General features: G+C 43.4%; 1 protein-coding gene across 4 annotated transcripts in view; it reads right to left on the reverse strand.

Moving 5' to 3' along the window:
* The window catches only part of CLUAP1 (clusterin associated protein 1), a 51,474-nt gene that overhangs the window by 32,470 nt on the left and 601 nt on the right, over positions 1-18,403 (reverse strand). For 2 of the 4 annotated variants that reach the window (XM_050317698.1, XM_050317695.1), the window contains exons 1-8: positions 18,309-18,365; positions 17,739-17,850; positions 16,528-16,612; positions 13,549-13,728; positions 13,035-13,130; positions 2,493-2,576; positions 658-791; positions 127-268 (exon numbers count right to left, since the gene is read on the reverse strand). In XM_050317698.1, the coding sequence (XP_050173655.1) occupies positions 127-268; positions 658-791; positions 2,493-2,576; positions 13,035-13,130; positions 13,549-13,728; positions 16,528-16,612; positions 17,739-17,850; positions 18,309-18,330 (855 nt within the window). In that variant the 5' untranslated portion in view covers positions 18,331-18,365. Of the gene's footprint in view, positions 1-126; positions 269-657; positions 792-2,492; positions 2,577-13,034; positions 13,131-13,548; positions 13,729-16,527; positions 16,613-17,738; positions 17,851-18,014; positions 18,114-18,308; positions 18,366-18,403 lie in introns of those variants that run through there. The other 2 variants (XM_050317697.1, XM_050317696.1) reach the window with 2 other exon arrangements.

Here is an 18,403-nt window from a genome sequence, read left to right on the forward strand (position 1 = left end):
CACTGGGCTGTCCATCACCTGCCACTCACTCAGAGCTGGCTCTGCAGACAGTGGTGATGTTTTTCTGTTGTAAGGACAAGCACTGCAGGCTCTACAGTCCTGCTGACCATCTCTGAGCTGCCTTACCTCAAACAGCTCTTGCTCTGCCCGTCGATGATCATCCAGGAGCTGCTCCATGTAGGCCAGATTGCGGAATTTCTCCAGGTAACTGCTGTACTGTTTCTGCAGCTGCTCCTCAATCTTCTCGTACTCATCCATAAAAGCAGGACTGGGGAGAACAAGCACAAGCTGCTCAGTGAAATCTGCCCAGAGAAGCTGTGGCTGCCCCATCCCTGGAAGTGTCCAAGGCCAGGCTGGACGGGGCTTGGAGCAACCTGGGCTGGTGGAAGGTGTCCCTGCCCATGCAGGGGGTGGAAAGGATGGGCTTTAAGGTCCCTCCAACCCAAACCAGCCTGTGGTTCTGTGACTCTACAGATTTTATGTCAGGCTGTTGCACCGTTAGGATGAGAGGAACTGATCCCAACAAGGGATACAGAATGGATTTTTTACTGGTGGTTAATGGTAGAAGCCTGTGGGAACAGAGGGGCTGTTTGCAGTAGTTCCACCCTTTATGCTAAAACTCATTTATGCAATAGATAATCAATTCACAATCCTCACCGGACACTCTGTAGAGTCTGCAGCCTCTTCTGGCTCCTTTCCAGTTCCAATTTTCGCTTTTCGATCTTGGCTTCCAGATTGGCTTCATCCAAAGCCACGTTATTCAACATGTCTTTAGTCTTCTGGACTTGTTCCTGAAAGAGAAGGATGGTGAACCATGGCTGGCACTGGAAGAATTAGAATTATCTTTCAGATGCTGAACATTGTTCTGTATAATCTCATCTGTGTTTATTCAAGCAGGCAATGGAAATTAAAAAGTTCTTCGTGGCCAGGATAATGAACTAACTGGATATTTGTAAATTTAAAATACCTTATTTTTTTCAGACATTTTTAAAGAAGAAAACGAAAAAAGACACCCCACAGCTTTAATTTTCCTTCTCACTGGAAAAGCAGTAAAAGATAGGTAGAAGCCTATCTTTTGGAATCATTAAGATCTTTTTGAAACCTATCTTAATGGAATCATTAAGGTCTTTTCCAACCTTAATTCTATCTGAATAAACACAGATGGGAAATGCATTTATTTGTTGGTATTATTTTAGGGAATTTTTGGTTTCCAGACTTTTTTTTTTTTCTTTTCAAGGTAAAGGTCGCATTTGTAAAGAACTTACTCTACCTGAATATCTTCATCCTGTTCTAAATCTTGCTTTATCTGTTTCTTCAAAATATGGGAGGCATCCTGAACATTAACACAGGTGCTACAGGAGGGGGAATGGGAATATTCCAGCTCATGAGGATGAGCTGAGTACAATCAGTGTGCTCTTACGAGAGAGAGAACTTCAGATTTACTGAAATTCCAGCAGCAACTGTTGGTGCTGCTCAGCTCCAACAGGTCACTTAATTAAGTGGGCCAGAATTAATTAGCTGAGGTACCTGTTGCTGGAAGCCAATCAGTTTACTGTGCAGCTTTTAGTTCATCAGTGCTACTGCTAGAATGTGAAATGCATGTTAACAACCTCTAATATTCCTACAGACTGTGAGCAGGAGCAGAAACATAAATCACCTGGAATATCTACTGATTACGCACTGGCTGATTAAAGCTGCAGCTCCACTCCTTGTAATTCCACACCTGGACTGGATACAGTCTGCAGTTAAATAACTGATAGTAATCACTAGGATTTAATTAACCACCATCCTCCCACAGTGTACCAAAAGGTTCAGAGAAATTCAGGAACCCAAGCACTGGAGCAAGGACAGAGCTGCCACAACTGGGACAGACGAAAGTTCCTCCAAAATGAGAAGCACAACAATGCACTGGCAGGGCACTGATTAGCACAGTGCCAGTGATGAGCACTAATTAGCACAGTGCCAGTGATGAGCACTGATCAGCTCTTCTTACCCCTGAGCTCAGCTAGCCTGCTTCCAGAGCTCGGCTTCCCAGCTCCAGAGCTCCCAGCACATTCTGGGTCACCAAGGTCACTCCTTGCAGCCCACACCCTGCAGAGCTCACACAGCCTAGACAAGGTGGGGGGATGCAGATTTTTGGGCTGATTTAGGCCATTTTTATCCCTTCTGTACAGCTTTTGGGACAAAGCTCCTGAGAGAGGCAGGGAGTATGACTAAAATGTGTTTTCTCCCAAGGGAGAGCCCAAGTGCAGCTGTTTGATGAAGGAATGTTTCTGCACACTGAACCAACAGTTGCACAGGGTGACAGTGCAGCAAAGAGGATCTCAACATGTCCAAGATGCTGCTGCTAGATGTGTTCACCCTTCCTGCTGCAGGTGAGATTTCTGCCAGCTCAGCCTCACTGTGCCTCACCTCATTCACTGTTGAGAAAAAGAGCTTCTTGCAGCAGAGAAATTATAATTTCACAATTAAATAAGTATAATTTTGCTTACCAGAACACTGTCAATGGCAATTTTCATCACCTTCTCAGCCTCATTTATCTCCAAAGGTCTGGCAATAGATTCTGTTCTTGCTTCCTACGAAATAAAAATACACCAATATATTTCAACACTGCACAAAGCAGAACTGAGGGTGATCAAGCAACAAGGATGGGATCATCTGCATAATAAATGGGATAGTATTTAGTGTTTATTCACCAAAGCTGAGATGATTTAAAGAACAGGAGATGATGAAAAAGCCACTTAAGTGGTTAAGTGCTACTGTCTGCCTGCAAGTGTTCTTGGAGGCAGATTTTTGGCAACTGCCCTGGCTTTGCATGTGGAGCAAGGTATGCAAGGCGGGCACAAAGATTCCTTCACCTTTACAACACAACCCATGGAATCAGCAGGGGAGGTAGAAGAGCACAGTGTCCCAAAAACTGTGGAGCAAGAAGGATTATGAAGCCACCAAACCCTGCAGGTAGCTGGGATGGTCAGCCCAGAGAGCTTGCCAGAGCTCAAGGAATGTTTGGACAATGCTCTCAGGCACATTGTGGGATTGTTGAATTGAATTCATGATCCTTGGGGGTCCCTTCCAACTCAGAATATTCCATGTGCCCCCACATGAAAATTATATTCTGCAGATGTTTGGGCTTCTCTGGTTTAGATAAACGAGGGGTTCAAACTCCTCAAAAAACCCCAGGGATCCTTCTTTAGATCCCAAAGGATGGAAAAAGCCCTTTCCACTCTCAGCAGTTTTGAGGACACCTGTGCTTAGGGGTGCACTTGTCTGATGTCTTAAACACTGACTTGGTCATTACATAAGAACAACTGCATTGCTTGCTTGGTACTGGGAGGAGGAGAGAGGAGGAGGAGGAGGAGGAGAGAGAATTTTGCAGCCCAACGTCCTTAAAACCATCTTAGGTTGGAAAAACATTTGGTAACATGTGGATAAAGATGGAGAAAGCACCTCTCAAAAAACACCCAACTTAGAACCTAAAAATGCTTTATACACATTGCAAGAGGCAAACCCAGCTTAATCCAGGGTGAATTCTGGGAGCAGATACAAGGACTTGGCTAAAACCATGCCAGACACTCCAGATGGCACAGCTAAGGATGGGCAGAGCCTGTTCCCTCCCCACCAGCTCAAGTCCAAGGAATTGCAGGGTAAACCCAACCTGGGAGCTCATCCAGCCAAAAAAAAACCAAAAAAAAAGGCAGCTTTTTTGCTGAGCTTATTCCTCTCTGAGCAATCCAACCACAGGCTGCACAAAGGCTTTTTTTCCTGGCACAAGATTATGTTGGAGAGAGTGACAGGAGTCACATCTGTTGGTGGCAGTGACAGCTTACACGGACTAAAGTGCTTGTGAACATCCCTCTGTCCACAGAGGAATTCGAACTCCAAGGCAGGAAGTTAATTTGCATGAAAATAAGATAGAAACAAGATACAAAGTCCTGACTAATTCCACAGGTAGGTGTTTTTTGGAGGAAGATGGGCAAGAATAACGTAGCTGAGGAGCTGTTCTGGGAACATCAAGCATTTCAGAAGCTCAGCAAAACCCCTCTTTGTTTGTGAGTCCCTTGCCTGGCCCAGCCTGGTGCAGACACTGCCCTGCCACCTGCACGTGGTTCTGACACCATCAGGGAGGTCTCTGCCCTGAGCCAACACACCTCCAACCCCACAGCAGGAGGAGGGAATTATTTTCCTTCCCACTTGCAAAAAGAGAGATAAAAGCAACAGCAAGGATTGTCATTTTTAATTCCAAACAATCCCCTCACCGATCTGCCCTCAGTGAAACAACCCAGAACGCACACAGGGCCCGGCACTGGGGGGGCAGGGCAGGGGACTGATGGTTTTAGAGAAACTTCTGAGGATCTGCCCTTTTTAAGTTGGAATAATTTATGCAAGTTTAATCTTCTACCCTCCCTCAGCTTCCTGTGAAGTTTCCTGTACAGACCACAGACTTTGTGCACAAAATCCACATTGTTCTCTACAAGGTTCAGTTCTACAGCCACAAGTGCTTGGGAAAAGCTGTTAGGGCAGTGCAGAGCAGTGGAAAAGCTGGAATTTGTATTTTCAGACTGTGGATTGGGGGTTAAACTGGAAAATCCCAAGGTCAGGGCAATTAACCCACTCACAGCCCAAGAGACAGGGAGGAGGATCCTCTGGACACACAGCTTGCCCCTAAAACTCTGCCTTCAAAGGTACATTTTCCACTTCACTGGTACAAAGAGCAGCATTAATCTGACTTTGACTCTTTGGAGTAGTAAGTTTAAGTGGAAAAGATATTCAATATAATGGAAAAAATACTAATATATAAATGCAAATATAATGGAAAAAATAAATGTATTTTGAGACTATCAAAGCTGTCAACAAATGTTTTTGTGGATGTTTGTCACTGCTTCCCCAGGTACCCCTCACTGGGCCAGTTCTTGTTGTCCTATGAACACTCTCAGAGAGAAAATTTTTATTTTAAATATCTTTTTTCAAGAAGGACCCTGCAACTGGCCACATGGAAGAGGATTAAAAGGAAGGCAGCTCACATAACATGCCTGGATAAACATCCCACAAAGATCAGGAGCATGTGGGGGAAAGCACTTTTATTCTCAAATACCACAGCTGGTCAGTGTAAACATTGTAAGGCCATTAGCAAATTAAATGAAATTAATGTAACACAACCACTGTGACTATCTCTGCCTTCCTGCATGAACAAATAAAACATATTTTTATTTCAGCCCAACTCAGCCTCAGTGGTATCTCCTACCCAATACAAAACACACAGAAAAATGACAACTGGGATTTTTTAAAGCCTGTCTTTACACAAAGGCACATCTGTTCTTGCTTAAACCTGTTGATACAAATAGGCTTTACTTGAAGGCAAACCCAATTTTCTGAATTTATCCCAACAGGGGGTATTTCGTTACCACCTGCACTCACAATTCCTTGTGTTCCAAAAAAAAAAAAAAAAAAGTGTGCAAATTAAAAATACAGCCTCGTTCATCTAATGTACTCTTTGTAATTAGGTGTACTCACCAGAATACACATTATCCTACTCCAGGGGTTTCCTTTAAATCAACCATTAAAAATAATAAGAGTTCTCAGGAGAGATTAGAGATATAGAAAAAATGAGGTGATTGTTTATCACTTCCCAGAGCTTCTGTTCCAAGTAGTCCAGGAGCTCCTTGGCCACAGCTTTATCTGATGAATACTGACTTAAAAACCAGGGAAGCATGTGTAACATTATTTGTGATGAACTAATTAAAGAAAATCCATGAAAGCACACAAAAGACACCACTTGGTGGGGTTGGTTTTCCTCCCTGGTTGGACTATTTGGTGCTGCCTGGAAAGGCTGAGAATAATTCCTCAAGTTTTGAATCTTTGGGCAAAGCCACCTGGTAGTATATACAAATTATTGACTGGTTTAGACTCAAAACCTTTGTTTTCTTCCTAAATGAGAATTTGATTACAAAGCAAGATTTCTAATCAAAAATCAGCTGACTGCTCAACACAGCAGCACAGAGCCTGGACATTCCCACAGGACACGGGGAGCTCACACTGAAGCCAGTTCTGCACACATTGCACCAATCTGGGCACCAAAAGTGACATTTCCTTAGAGCAAAACTGCACTGCAGCCACTTCAGCAAATAACACTGATCTTAAAGCCTTCAAAACTCCCTCTGTGTAAAGGATTTACTCGTCTCTGGGGGACATTAGAGGTTTCTAAACACCCTTTTTTTTGTGGTGAAGACCAGAAATGAAAGCTTTTTGCTAACACATTGGTTCTTGCCCCACAGAGGATTTGTGCCCCATCCCTGGAAGGGTTCAGTGCTGGGCTGGATGGGGTTTGGAGCACCCTGGGCTGGTGGAAGGTGTCCCTGCCCATGGCAGGGGGTGGAATGGGGTGAGCTTTAAGGTCCCTTCCAACCCAAACCAGTCTGTGATTCTTTCTATGAGTTTTTGACCACAGGTCAAAAGGGAATCGATAACTAGACATCAATATATAGGAACAGGAAGTCTCATGAGGGACATTAAAAACAATCCAGAGTTTCTGAAGGAATCTGACCCTTCCCAAAACCCCATTTTCCCCCTCAAGAGATTAAAGGTACTGATAATTGAGAATTCTGCTGCTTCCAGGCTATGCTGCTTGTTTTCATGCTCACCTCAGCAGTCCTCAAAGGGAATCCATGGAGACATTTCCCATCCATGTTTTCCCATCTCAGATCTCTCAGATCTCCTTGTGCCATGGTTTGTACACATTGGGATAGCTGGGGGTTTGGACACCGTGATTGAGGCCCTGCATGGGTCCTTAACCAGCTTTGGGATGTCCCCTCCAGAGTATGGGAAGGTGACAATGAAGACCTCTCTTCCAGAAGAGCAAAAGTGAAGGCTGTGAGTGGAATTCCTAATACAAACAGATAGAAATGGCCTTGGGCAGCATGGGCAGTGGTAGATTGCTGGTGGTTCTTTAAAGTTAAAAAGAGGAGAGTTTTGTTCTCTCTCACCAAGAGAACAACATCATCCAGTCAGGCAAAAAAAATCTTTCCAGCTTCTCCTTCTTATCCACATCCTTCTGCAACAGCATCAGAAATGGAATTTCCTTACCTACATAAGAAAACTTCAGGAAGGGTTATGATTTTCTTAGGAAAAAAAGCAACATCAAGGAGAAAAGCTGCAGCAAAGGTGGCAGCAAGAACTGTCCCCCAAGGAGAGAGGGTGAACTTTTCCTCCAGCAAGCACTGCCATACAACTTGGGTTTCCACTCCCAGGAAAGCTCAAGCAGCAGTGAGTGGAGTGGCTGTTGTTTTCATGGAATCACAGAATCACAGAGTGGTTTGGCTTGGAAGGGAACTCAAAGCCCATCTCGCTCCAACCCACACCTTCCACTGGACCAGGTTTTGTTTGCAGCGACAGAAACATCAGCTGGATCACTTTGGGCAGGAAAAAAGGCATTTTAAATAGCTAAAAATACCTAAAATCTTTGTCCTTAAATGTAAGTCAGTACATTTTCCTCTTCTGTAATTAAAATTTTCACAAGGCTGTACTTTGTATCTCATGAACAGCAATAATGAACACCCAAAATCTCACCAGATATTCACAAGACAGTGTTCCTGATTTAGCTTAATTAAGTGGAACTTCCTGCAGGCTCACACAGGTTTTGACAAATGCTGTGACACATAAAAGATGGTGCAGATGGGATTTTCTTCCTTGCCAAACTAGAATGGCTTTTTAAAACAGTCTAGAACTGAGCTATAAGAACTCAGATCTTCCAGCTACCAATGCACAGACACAACTGGTCCCCAACCCACCAGGAGAAATGTGCCACCCATCAGTTTACAGCTGATGCCATGTCTTCAAGCTAAGTACTCCTGGGAAGTTCATACAAATCCATTTCTTACATAAAATACACCCACAAATGTTATATCCATGTAGCACACAAGCATGGTTATGGACAAAGCAATCTACAGGAGAGCATGAATCCAATTTAATGTCAGAGCTGCAAGGGTTCATTTTGGCCCTCTCACTTTCCAACAAGCCCTACTCCTCCAACTGATAGGATAGGTTTGGGTTAGAAGCAGGACAGTTCAAAAACGTTGAAGTAAACCAGGTAATTCTCCAGAGTTGTGGCAATTTCCAGATATAAATTTTCCACTCGAAATCCTACCCGTGGCAGTTTCATAACCAAAGCCCAGGGAACGAGAGAAATTAGTTTATCAGCAGCCTCCCCCCAGGCAGCCTCGGGTTCCCAGAAGTGACATTTGGCAGATGGCAAAAACGCTTCCAACATTCCAAATAAAATAATCCTCTTGCAGTTCCGTTCTGAAGGGCTCAGAAAGTGCAGCCACCCCTCCAATCGCACCCCCCTCTGCCCTGAGTGGGCGTGGAGGGGAAGGCAGGGAGGAAAAAGGGCTCTTTAATCCAAAAGCTGGGGATAAAGAGATCCAAGTTTAATGCCCTCAGTGATAACTCTCTGTGCTGTAACTGCCTCAGCTCCACAGCTGGATCTCAATGCCTTTGGCTCTCCCAGGAGTTTCATTCCAGTGTTTCATGAGTGGAGTCACTAAGGAGTGACTTGCATCAGCTTTGGAACAAGCTGTGGCATCCATAAAAACAACCCTCGGAGCAATGCCCTGTACCCCCTTCCAAAATCCATCCTCCAGAGACTGGCAAGCACTTTATCTGGCTGTTGAAAGCTTTAACCTCCAAAATTCGGAAATTGTTTTATTTACAGAGAATAAACAGTCTGTTCAAGTGCCAAGAGGAGCATTAGAAAACAAACCCTCTGCATTGCTCCTCCTCAGCACAAACTACACACCATAAAAAAGAAAAAAAGGATTATTTTCATTTTTCTTCAGTTTTACAGGGCTTAGAGCTAAGTAAGTAAAATGCAAACAACCTCGAGAAGGTCAGAAATCTTTCTGCCTGCCACCAGCACCAAGACAGATTTCCCTTGGAATTTTTTTGCTTCATCATCTTCCTGTGTCTAATAATTCAGCAAGTCTAAGCAGGGCAGCTTCCTGACAGGCTCCTGTGGCCACAGGACCTCTGGCAGATGCAGAGTGTGAAGCACTCAAGAGTCAGGCCAGGGTTAGAAACAGCCATGAATATTCACTTTGGGATGTCCAGTGTGGGATAACTCAGGAGCACCTTGATAAGGCTCATTGCTGGGGGTTTTTTTGGAGCTAAGGAATTATTGGGATCACCTCATCACCCCTCCTTCCCCTCAGAGAGATTAATCTGGCCATTTCCCTCACTTTGCCATTTTTTTAGGATATAAACGACCACTGGCTTTTTCAACATCTTTGTCTATGTGCAAGTCCCAAAAACCCAAACTGAATCCATAGGGAAGCAGTGCTGCATTTTGCCCAAGCACTGGCATTAATTCTGTTGCTGCTTTCCTTGATTTGGGGCTTGGCAGCCTTAATCACAGACTATTTTCAACTTCAGCTTATTTTCTTCACTCATTTAGTATAGTGTAGGAAGACAGAGAAAGAAATCCAAACAAAATTTCCCATCCCCACCTCGAACCCAAATCAACCTCTACCTTCCTCATCCAAAAAAAAAAGCAGAACACATATTACAGAAAACCAGAACTCAACATGCCTAGTTACTCTTCCAAAGCCAGATGGAAATACTCTGAAAATTAAGGTTACACAGCAAAGCAATGCAGAGAAACTGCCTTGGCAGGAAAGGAAACGAGGAAGACAAAGACATATTTCTCCGTACGTGGAATTTGTTTTTCATGTGGGGATCTCACAGGGTGGTACCAAAACTCACTCATCAGCTCCACTACCCTCTACAAATCCACCCTGCAATTTCTGTGCTCCAAGACTTGGACCAGCAAGACTGGAAAGTGAAAGTTACCCCCCAAAGGTAAGGTTTACATGCATTTTAAAATAAAAATTCTGTGTTCCCAGCACTGCAGTGCCACAGGACACCAAGAACCTACACTGTGCCTCTTCACAGCTCCCATGGAATTCAACAATTATATTGTGATTTTCATCTGATGAGAGGACTGTAATTTGGGGGTTTAATTTGCTTTTTGTTTTCCCCAAAAATTTAGCATCATAGTCTGAATTCAGAAAAAATCCTGCAGGTTTTGTTTCTTCCTCTGTCCTTAATTAAATGTTCTTCTCTTACACTACAGATTAACTTTGGAAGCAGTTTACATGTACAGAAGAACTACCTATTCAGTCAGGGAATAATGTATCTGCAAAGGCATCAGAAAGGCAGAGAACCACATTTCCAGGAAAACAAATACAGACTTAAACTCTTCCCCCAAAATATGCACATACATTTACAGCACTGTCTATCTCCAATACATCTAATAGAACCACTCCCTTGAACTCTTCTCTAGCTGAAATTTGTTTTCATTCAGAAAGTAATTTATTTCAAAAAAAGTGTCTCATGACTTGAAGCGATGAAATTTATTTAATGTATAAACCTTTTCTACACAGTTCCTACACAAATAATGTGCAAAAAGACTCCAACAGAGAAGGTAAAGGTTGTGGCACAAATTAGACTCAACATTTCTAAAGGAAATGATGAGTTTTACTTCACTTTCCCCCAATCATCTTTCCCCAAAAGCTGCTCAGACTATAAAAACAGACCTAGACAACCCATTAGTGCCAAATGCTGGCATTTCCTTCAAAGTTCCTGGAAAATGAAGCCATCTTCACTTAGGATAGAAACAAGATGCACCATCAGCCTATGCAAGCCTAGGTAGGAAGAGCCTTCATTTAAATATCTGGAAATGAATGGATTGGAAAAAGAAAGAAAAAAGAGGTTTGGGGAACATAAACCCCCCCCATGTTTTCAAACTCATTTGAACTCTGTCACAGCTGTTGATGCATTTTAGTCCATGCAACAGGGATCAGGAGATAAAATGGAATGAAAAAACAAACCACACTCTTCTAACCCCCTTGAATAGGACAAACCCTCTGCCAGTGCCATTTACTGTGAGCATTAATTAGCCATGCAGTGTCAAAACAAAGCAACCAGTGGAAATCAGCAACCTGCACATTAAAAAAGAGTAAAAGCAACCTTAGATTAATTAATTAGATATTACCAACGAAGCCCTAATTCTCTACACAAAGCCAGCATTAACTGCAATTCTCCTACTGCCCACCTGGAAGCAGGTGGGAAGGGCAGGCAGAAGATGCCATCCCTGAGATCCTCTGAGCACCTCAGCAACCCTCTGAAGGATCCAGGGAAGAGGTGGGAGATGTGGAAGGGTCATTCCTTACTGCCCTCAGCGCTGGCTCTGTGACAAGAACCCCAGGCCCAACAGTGGGGGAAGAAAACAGCAGCAATTGGGTCTAAACCTCTCATGTGAGGAGCAAATTTCATCCTTCACGTGAAAGGTAGAGTTGGGAGGCTCATAATTAAAGAAGGAGAACTGGAAAATAATTCCACTGAAAAACTGGTTACTGCAGCATCGTGGCTTTGTGCCTGAAAACTGCTGGCCTTTTTCCAGGCTCAAGTCCCAAATTTGTCACACAGCTTATGTAGCAAACCTGACATTTACCACACCAGCCCCAAGTGGGCCCTTCAGGTTTAACAAATCACTGAAGAAGGCTGGAACCAGCCCCAAATCACAAGAAACAGAGCATGAAAGGCTCTTCTGCTGCTCTCTGGAGGTTCTCACCACGCTGCCAACATCACCTTCAGGAGATACACTCAGAGCTAATGACATGGAAGCAAAGGTCATCTTTCCCAGGACAGGATTTCTTAAGGACAAGTCCTATCTGTCAAACCTGGACAGGATTAGTTGTTCCTGTCTTGTGCACTCAGCCATTGTGCCACAAGAAGCACGTGCTCGCTGCTCTAAGAAATACCACCCTTTCAGAAATGGCACCTTTAAAGAGTCTTCCCCTGAAGATTTATTAATGGACCCACTGAAAAGTGGCTGCACTTCAGGACTTCCTCACCTCCTGATTTTTCATCCCATCCTTTCAGCACACTGCACTTGTGCCTGTCCCTTTTCTAGGGCCCAGCTCTAAAGTCAGTCTCCTAAAAGCTGTCATTTAAAGTGGCTGAACAATGCCCAATTCCAAAGCAGTGCTTGAGTTTTTTTTTTTTTAAAATGATGCCTTATACTGATCTATATTTGACTTTGAGTGGAGTTACAGGGACACCCAGAACAAAAAAGTTCAGTGTTCCATAGCAAATATTAACACATCAGGCAGCATTTGTGTGAAAATTAAAGAATTAAGTAAAGAATACAAGATGAGAACTGATTAACAGCTCTGTGATAACTGTGTACATTGAATTAAACTGGCTTATCATTTCTGTCTTTTGAAATATTAATGTCCTTCACACTGTGGCATTACCATGCTGATGTACAGCTCCAGCAGGAAAGGCAGTGTTCCATGGATTAATCTTCCCAGTGTTATCACCCACCCTCTGAAACACTTGCACTCTGTCAGACAAGGATCTGGGAGCCGTTAACAGTTTACAGCTCTAAAGGGGACACTTCCTGCAGCTCAGATACTGCAAATCTGACCATTTCCCACAACGTGCAGGGTTTCCCTTCTCTAAATGTCCATTTCCAGAAAATGAATAACCCCCCCAGCACTGCAGATAAGAGCACTGAAGAAAAGAATGCAAGATTTACTGGCAGCGTTTCAGGACACTTCGCTGACTTCACGCAACAGGTTGTGATTTCACAGCTAAGCTGAAGAACCTGTACCCTGCAGCCCTTCAGCTACTGACTGAAGTGGAAATGAGTCTTACCCTTGGAAAACTAAAGGCATTCATCATTTCTCTTGATGGATACATCCCTCCCCACCACTACAAGTTAGCATTTCCAAACAGTTCAGCAGGGAGTATTTCAGTTTCCTGCTGAAGAGAAAATGCCAAACCCTTCTCTCAGGCTTCCTGCAATCTAGGCATGAACATGAGTGGGAAGGGAATGAAAACTGTCAGAGCCATTCCTCCAAACTCACTGAATATTCATGCCAGATGCAGCCATTAAGAACCTCTGATTTTATTTTCACCTTTTCCTTCGCAGCACTCAGTGAAGCCAAGTTTTTCCCCACTCTCCAGCCTGTACTTACCCTGAGTTCCACTTCTTTGCCGAGTAAGTCGTAGAGAACTGCTCCTTTGGAGGTGATTTCAGAAGCCAGCTGTCTGGCTGCCTTCAGGTCAGCAATCTGGGAACAAAACGACAAGCACTGGATAGCAAGAGAATTCCCAGCATCACAAAGAAAATCCACAACATTTAACATGGGCAAAATTAACTTTCAGCCGGTGTTTTGCAAGCTCCTCTTGTTGCAACGAGGTTAGTAGGGAGAAAATACTCTTTGTTCCAGCCTACCCCAACATTTCTATGATTTCAACAGCAGTGGAAACCAAAGAGGGTAAATTCTGTGCCACTGCTGCATTGTATCGTGCTTCTGATTGAGAATGCACTGAGATCAAAGCAAATCATAAAATCACAACACCTCAACTACAGAAAGCCTGAGTTAAAACCACACCTACTACCTTCCAGAACATTCTCCCTTTAAGCTTTCAGCTAGAAAATGGGGTTTGTTTTGCCCTGCCCAGAACAGGAGTACAAGTTTTCCTTACTTTTGAGCCGAGATCCAACTTGAACTTGCCATAGTCTTCCTCTCTGAGGTCTGCACGCTCCACTCCCTTGGTGTTCATGGCCCCGTAGAGCACAGAGGTGACCTTCAGCAACTCCTTCACTGCATACCCATCTGCCTGGTACAGCTTCTTAGTGTTGAGCTTGATGTGAGCTTTGGTAGCCTTGTTTTTGGGGAGAACAAACGAAATCATCATTCACAAGAACAAAATCCTCGTTTACCTCCTCACTGCAAAGCTCTTTTCGGGGTCACCGTGCAGAAATCAACCCTCCAGTTTGGACACACCAGTTTGCCTCAGCATAAGCCTGATCCTTCTGGAAGATATTTTTCTGAAACCTGTGCCCTTTCTGCACGTCAGAACATTTGCAGAAAAACCTCAAACTATCCATTATTTCTTCCCTGCGCTAAGATAACAAAAAAAAACCCAACTGTGCTCCACTTAAACTCAATTTGAGTTTAAGTGGAAAGTAAGTGCTGCCCAGGTCTTGTGATGATGCTGTAGAGAGGTAAATTTCACCCTTAATGAGTTGCAAGAATAAGATCAATTATCCTAATTTAACTGTCTTCTCTTCCAGCAGCACCTGTAAAATATTTTATTGCTCCTCTCAAATTTTTCCCTGCTATGATATTAGTAATTTTATTCCCTTGCCTTCCATCTCTGGAAAGTACAGACAGGTCAGTATGGAAAAGAACAATAAAAGTTATAATCTTTTATTTTTATACTTCAGAATAATAAAGGGGAAAAAAGAGCATCTGTCACAGAAAGGACACAAATGTTGCTCTTGAAATTCCTGACAAGTTTGTATCATAAATGAACAGTCCCAAGGAGCCAACACAAATTTCAGATTAAACTTTCAGGGAGTCTTCCTGATGGCGTAACTAGAAAATGTTTAGCTCCCTTCCCTTTCGGTAGAAGAAGTCTAAAAAATTAATGGCAGAAACAACAGGTATTAAATTTTAAGAGAAATGTGTCATTACATTGACACACTCTATTAAACATCCCCTAGGCAAACATAAGTGATGCCCTAAATCATAAAGGATGTTGTTAAAGGCAGAAATTCTGATTTCAGCTCCGCTCGAAATTCAGCTCTCCCAAGACAGAGAAATTAAGGTCTACTAAGAGGAAAAAAAATGGGTTTCCACTCAAATATTACTTTAAAAAGAGAAGAAAATACATGGACAAGTACATATATTTTTCAGATCGGCCCAATAGCACAGCTTAGTCAAGAAGGTAACTTCATATTTGGAGAGCTTGAAACAGTCCCCTATTTTACAACAACTCTAGTTTGAAAGAATAATGAAAATTCACCTCTACTTATTCTAATGATCAGACTATTAAAATGCAATAGAAAATACAAATATACAGCAAGAATGGCATCGACAGGCAGAATTCTGCCTGACTTTACAAGCTGTTTTATTATTAGCAGAGAGCCAAATTTTGACTCTTGCAAAAAAATCTGGTACCTTGGTTTGCTAAGGATGTTTTCATGAATGTATTTCCATGAGATAAACTCATGGAAAGTGGCTTTTTGTTGCACTCTACTTCAGATCTGGATCCAAGGGGGCTTGAGCAGGAGCCAAGCATCGAGCCCTCCTAACTAAGGCAGCTCCAGGTGGGGAAAGGATTAAAAACCCACCTAAGGCAACCCTGCAGACACTTCTGGGTCTGGAAAGGAGACATTTGGTAAATTCCCACCATGAACACAGAGCAATACATAATCTGTGTGGAAAATTAACAGCTCTCTGGGGCTTGATCAGTAAAGGAGAGCAAAGCTGCAGTTGTATTTCATGATGATGAATCTCTCCTGATATTCTCTCCTCAGACAAATCTGTCTCCATCAAATCTCTCATCTGCCTAGAGATGCATAAAGCTGTTAACTCCTGGGGAAGATAACTGTGGATTCCATGGGCAGTGAATTAATGAAGAAAATGTTTAAAAGCTTTTCTCAACCTGGAAATGCTGAAAATCTACAATAACCCCCACATTAACTTGTAGAATTAACTGAGACTAAGTGCAGCATGATTAAAGGAATTTCCATTAGTTTCATTTTCTGAACCATAATATGTAATTCTCCAAAACCCTTGGGATTTCTTGCATTAAATCAGCTATTAAAAGGCAGATGTACACATAATGTTATTTCTGCATCCACACTTGTCCCTTGTTAAACATCCTTGACTTGGATTTTCCTGTAATTCCAAACAAAATAGGTCTGATGGTGCTCCAGGCCTCAAAAGTGCATTCTAATAGATACAGGAATGTACCACGCTCTGAATACAACAGGATGAAGAATTGAGAGAATTTATGGTGCATGCTCTTCACAAATGAGAAGGAAAATATGGTCACAATGTTATCTTACTGTATTTTAAAAAAAATCTACGTATTATAATGAATCTCTGGTATTAGCATAAAGACTTCCATTGATTCCAGAGCCACCTGCAAGCCCAGTTAAGTTCTTTTTACATAATTAAGAATGTTATCTAAGTGTGTGATAACAGCAAAGGCTCACGCTGCACCACAATAATATGAATTATATGAAGAAGAACGTTATCTTATTCTATGAAACTAAAAAATTTGATGGCCCAATTCAAGTATGCTCATGCACAAAAGGTTTGAGCTGAGAAAAACATGTGCCTTGATCCATGAGAAGGCTCACACCAAACATATACCAAATATATGACTCTGTATCATAATGAAGATGTCAGAGCTTAGGACTATCCAAGCACAAAAAAGAATCAGGCACCCAAAGTTAGCAATAAATATGCTGGGATCTCTTCTAGAACAATTTAAATGGCTTCAAAACAGTTCCTATCTTCTGCTAGTTTTTTATAACTAACAAGAGATAAGGATATTTTTCTGGCTTTGCAGGGAAACTGTAAAGGGTTAAGAGAGAAAGCTGACATGGAACCAGGATTTCAGGTATTCATATTTTCAGGATTTCAGGCTGTTCCTGAGCAGACTTACCATGAACTGAGCCACGGCCTTAATGAAGAAAACCCGGTCCTGTTCCGTCTCCACATCGGCAGGAATATCAGTCTGAGGCTCATACCTGCAGGAAGAAGGGGGTGCAGATCCTGACGAGAGATCCACGTGCAATATTAACGAGGCCAGTTCGTTTGTGAGGCAGAAATCAAACAGAACAAGCATGGACAAGACTGGTGAATGAATGTTTAGTTGCTGCTGCAGGACGGGGGCCCAGGGGTGCACAAGGTGGGTGAGTGCACAAACCGCAAAACTTACAAACAAAACTTACAAAGAAGCAAACTGACAGACTGTAAAATGCTTTGAAAAGACCACCAGTGAAAGGCAGGAACTTCTAGAAGTCGCCAGCGAGGAAGGAACGAGGGAGGAATAAAAGTGAATTCAGCATTTGGACCCTCAGTGCAACATCGGCATTTTTACAGACTGTTTAGGTAACTCAATGCAAGTAATTTTGAATGGTTCTAAATATTTCCCTGTTTTGTTACAACAGCATTCAGCAAATTTCTAACAGCTTGCTAATTAAACTTAATGGACACTAATGAGTAGGATGAATCCAGGCCAAAAAACACCAATCAGGCAAAGGGTTGTGTCTTCAACTGCAATATTCTACCTTATGAGGAGCTTAAAAAGAAATAGTGGGAGAGAGAAAACAATGTATAATTTGATTAACATGTCAAGATTCAGAAATATTTAGCCAAAGACTGTCAATGGGTTAAGTGGCTGTAAAACTACAAGTGGACAGTAGTAGGTTAGAATGGAATAATTTTATTTCTTTTAAACATGTTGTGGATGTGGGACAACACCAGGCTGAACCAACAGCTGTAGGAAAAATGCAAGAAGTGGCTGTATTTTGGGAAGTTCTCACTACAGGTTACCCTGTTTGGGTCCAAGGTCAGGCATGGGCAGGATGGTGACGGAATCTGAAGAATACATGGGAGAAACACTGATACTTTCGAATCAGTGCCCCCACTTTCTGGGTGAACCCTCTGCCAGCACTGAGTCATTGGATTTTCTACTCCAGGCTCTACAATTAAACTAAAAACCCGCTACCTACCACATTTCTATCTGGTATTTAGAAGAGCAGAGCTCAAAGAATGACTCTATATCATTGTATTTCACATCAAACCATCAGCTCCAAGCCCACCCTCCACATCCCAGCATGAGCCCCAGCATCTGTTGGCCTCACCACCAACCTTTTCACCAGCCACAGCAGCACTTCTGCCACAAGCATGAAGTTTGGGGTGTGGAAATTCTCCATGGAGATGAGCCGGGGATACCCCAGCGCCCTCATCATCTCGGTAAAATCTGAAAAAAACAAGCGAGGGATTCCTTCTTAAACATCAGGCAGGGGCTCCACCTCCCACAGCACGCTGCTTTGGTTACCACGGGACCTGCCCCGAGCAAAGCACCGTTAAAGAAATAAACCTGAATCATTAAAATAAACGATGTCATTTCAACAGAAAACACGCCTGAGTGAGAAGGTGAGTTTTTTAACGAGATTCATTCAGTGGGCTGAAACGATGCTGAACCGCTCCTCTTTACTAAACACGCTTTAAGCGACGGGCTGGGGAGGGCTCCCACAGTGCAGGGCTGTGCTCCCCCCTCCCCCGGGCATGCTCAGCCCCCCCGGGGCACCGCGACCCTCCCTCCCGCCCGCAGCTCGGTGTGCGGCCCAGAGGAGCTCTCTGGGGCCGCTGTGGCCGTGGTGGGGGTGCCCCATCCCGGCCCGGCCCGGCCCGGCCCGGCCCCCCGGCCGCTCTCACTGCGGAGGTCGCGGAACGACATCGCGGTCTCTGTGGCAACGCGCTACGGCGGCGCGGAGGGGCCAAACCCCGCGGGGAGCGGAGAGCGCCGCGGC

Source organism: Myiozetetes cayanensis, unplaced genomic scaffold, assembly GCF_022539395.1.
Source record: "Myiozetetes cayanensis isolate MyiCay16 unplaced genomic scaffold, myiCay2020 scf20-37, whole genome shotgun sequence".
NCBI classification, from domain to species: Eukaryota; Metazoa; Chordata; class Aves; order Passeriformes; family Tyrannidae; genus Myiozetetes; species Myiozetetes cayanensis.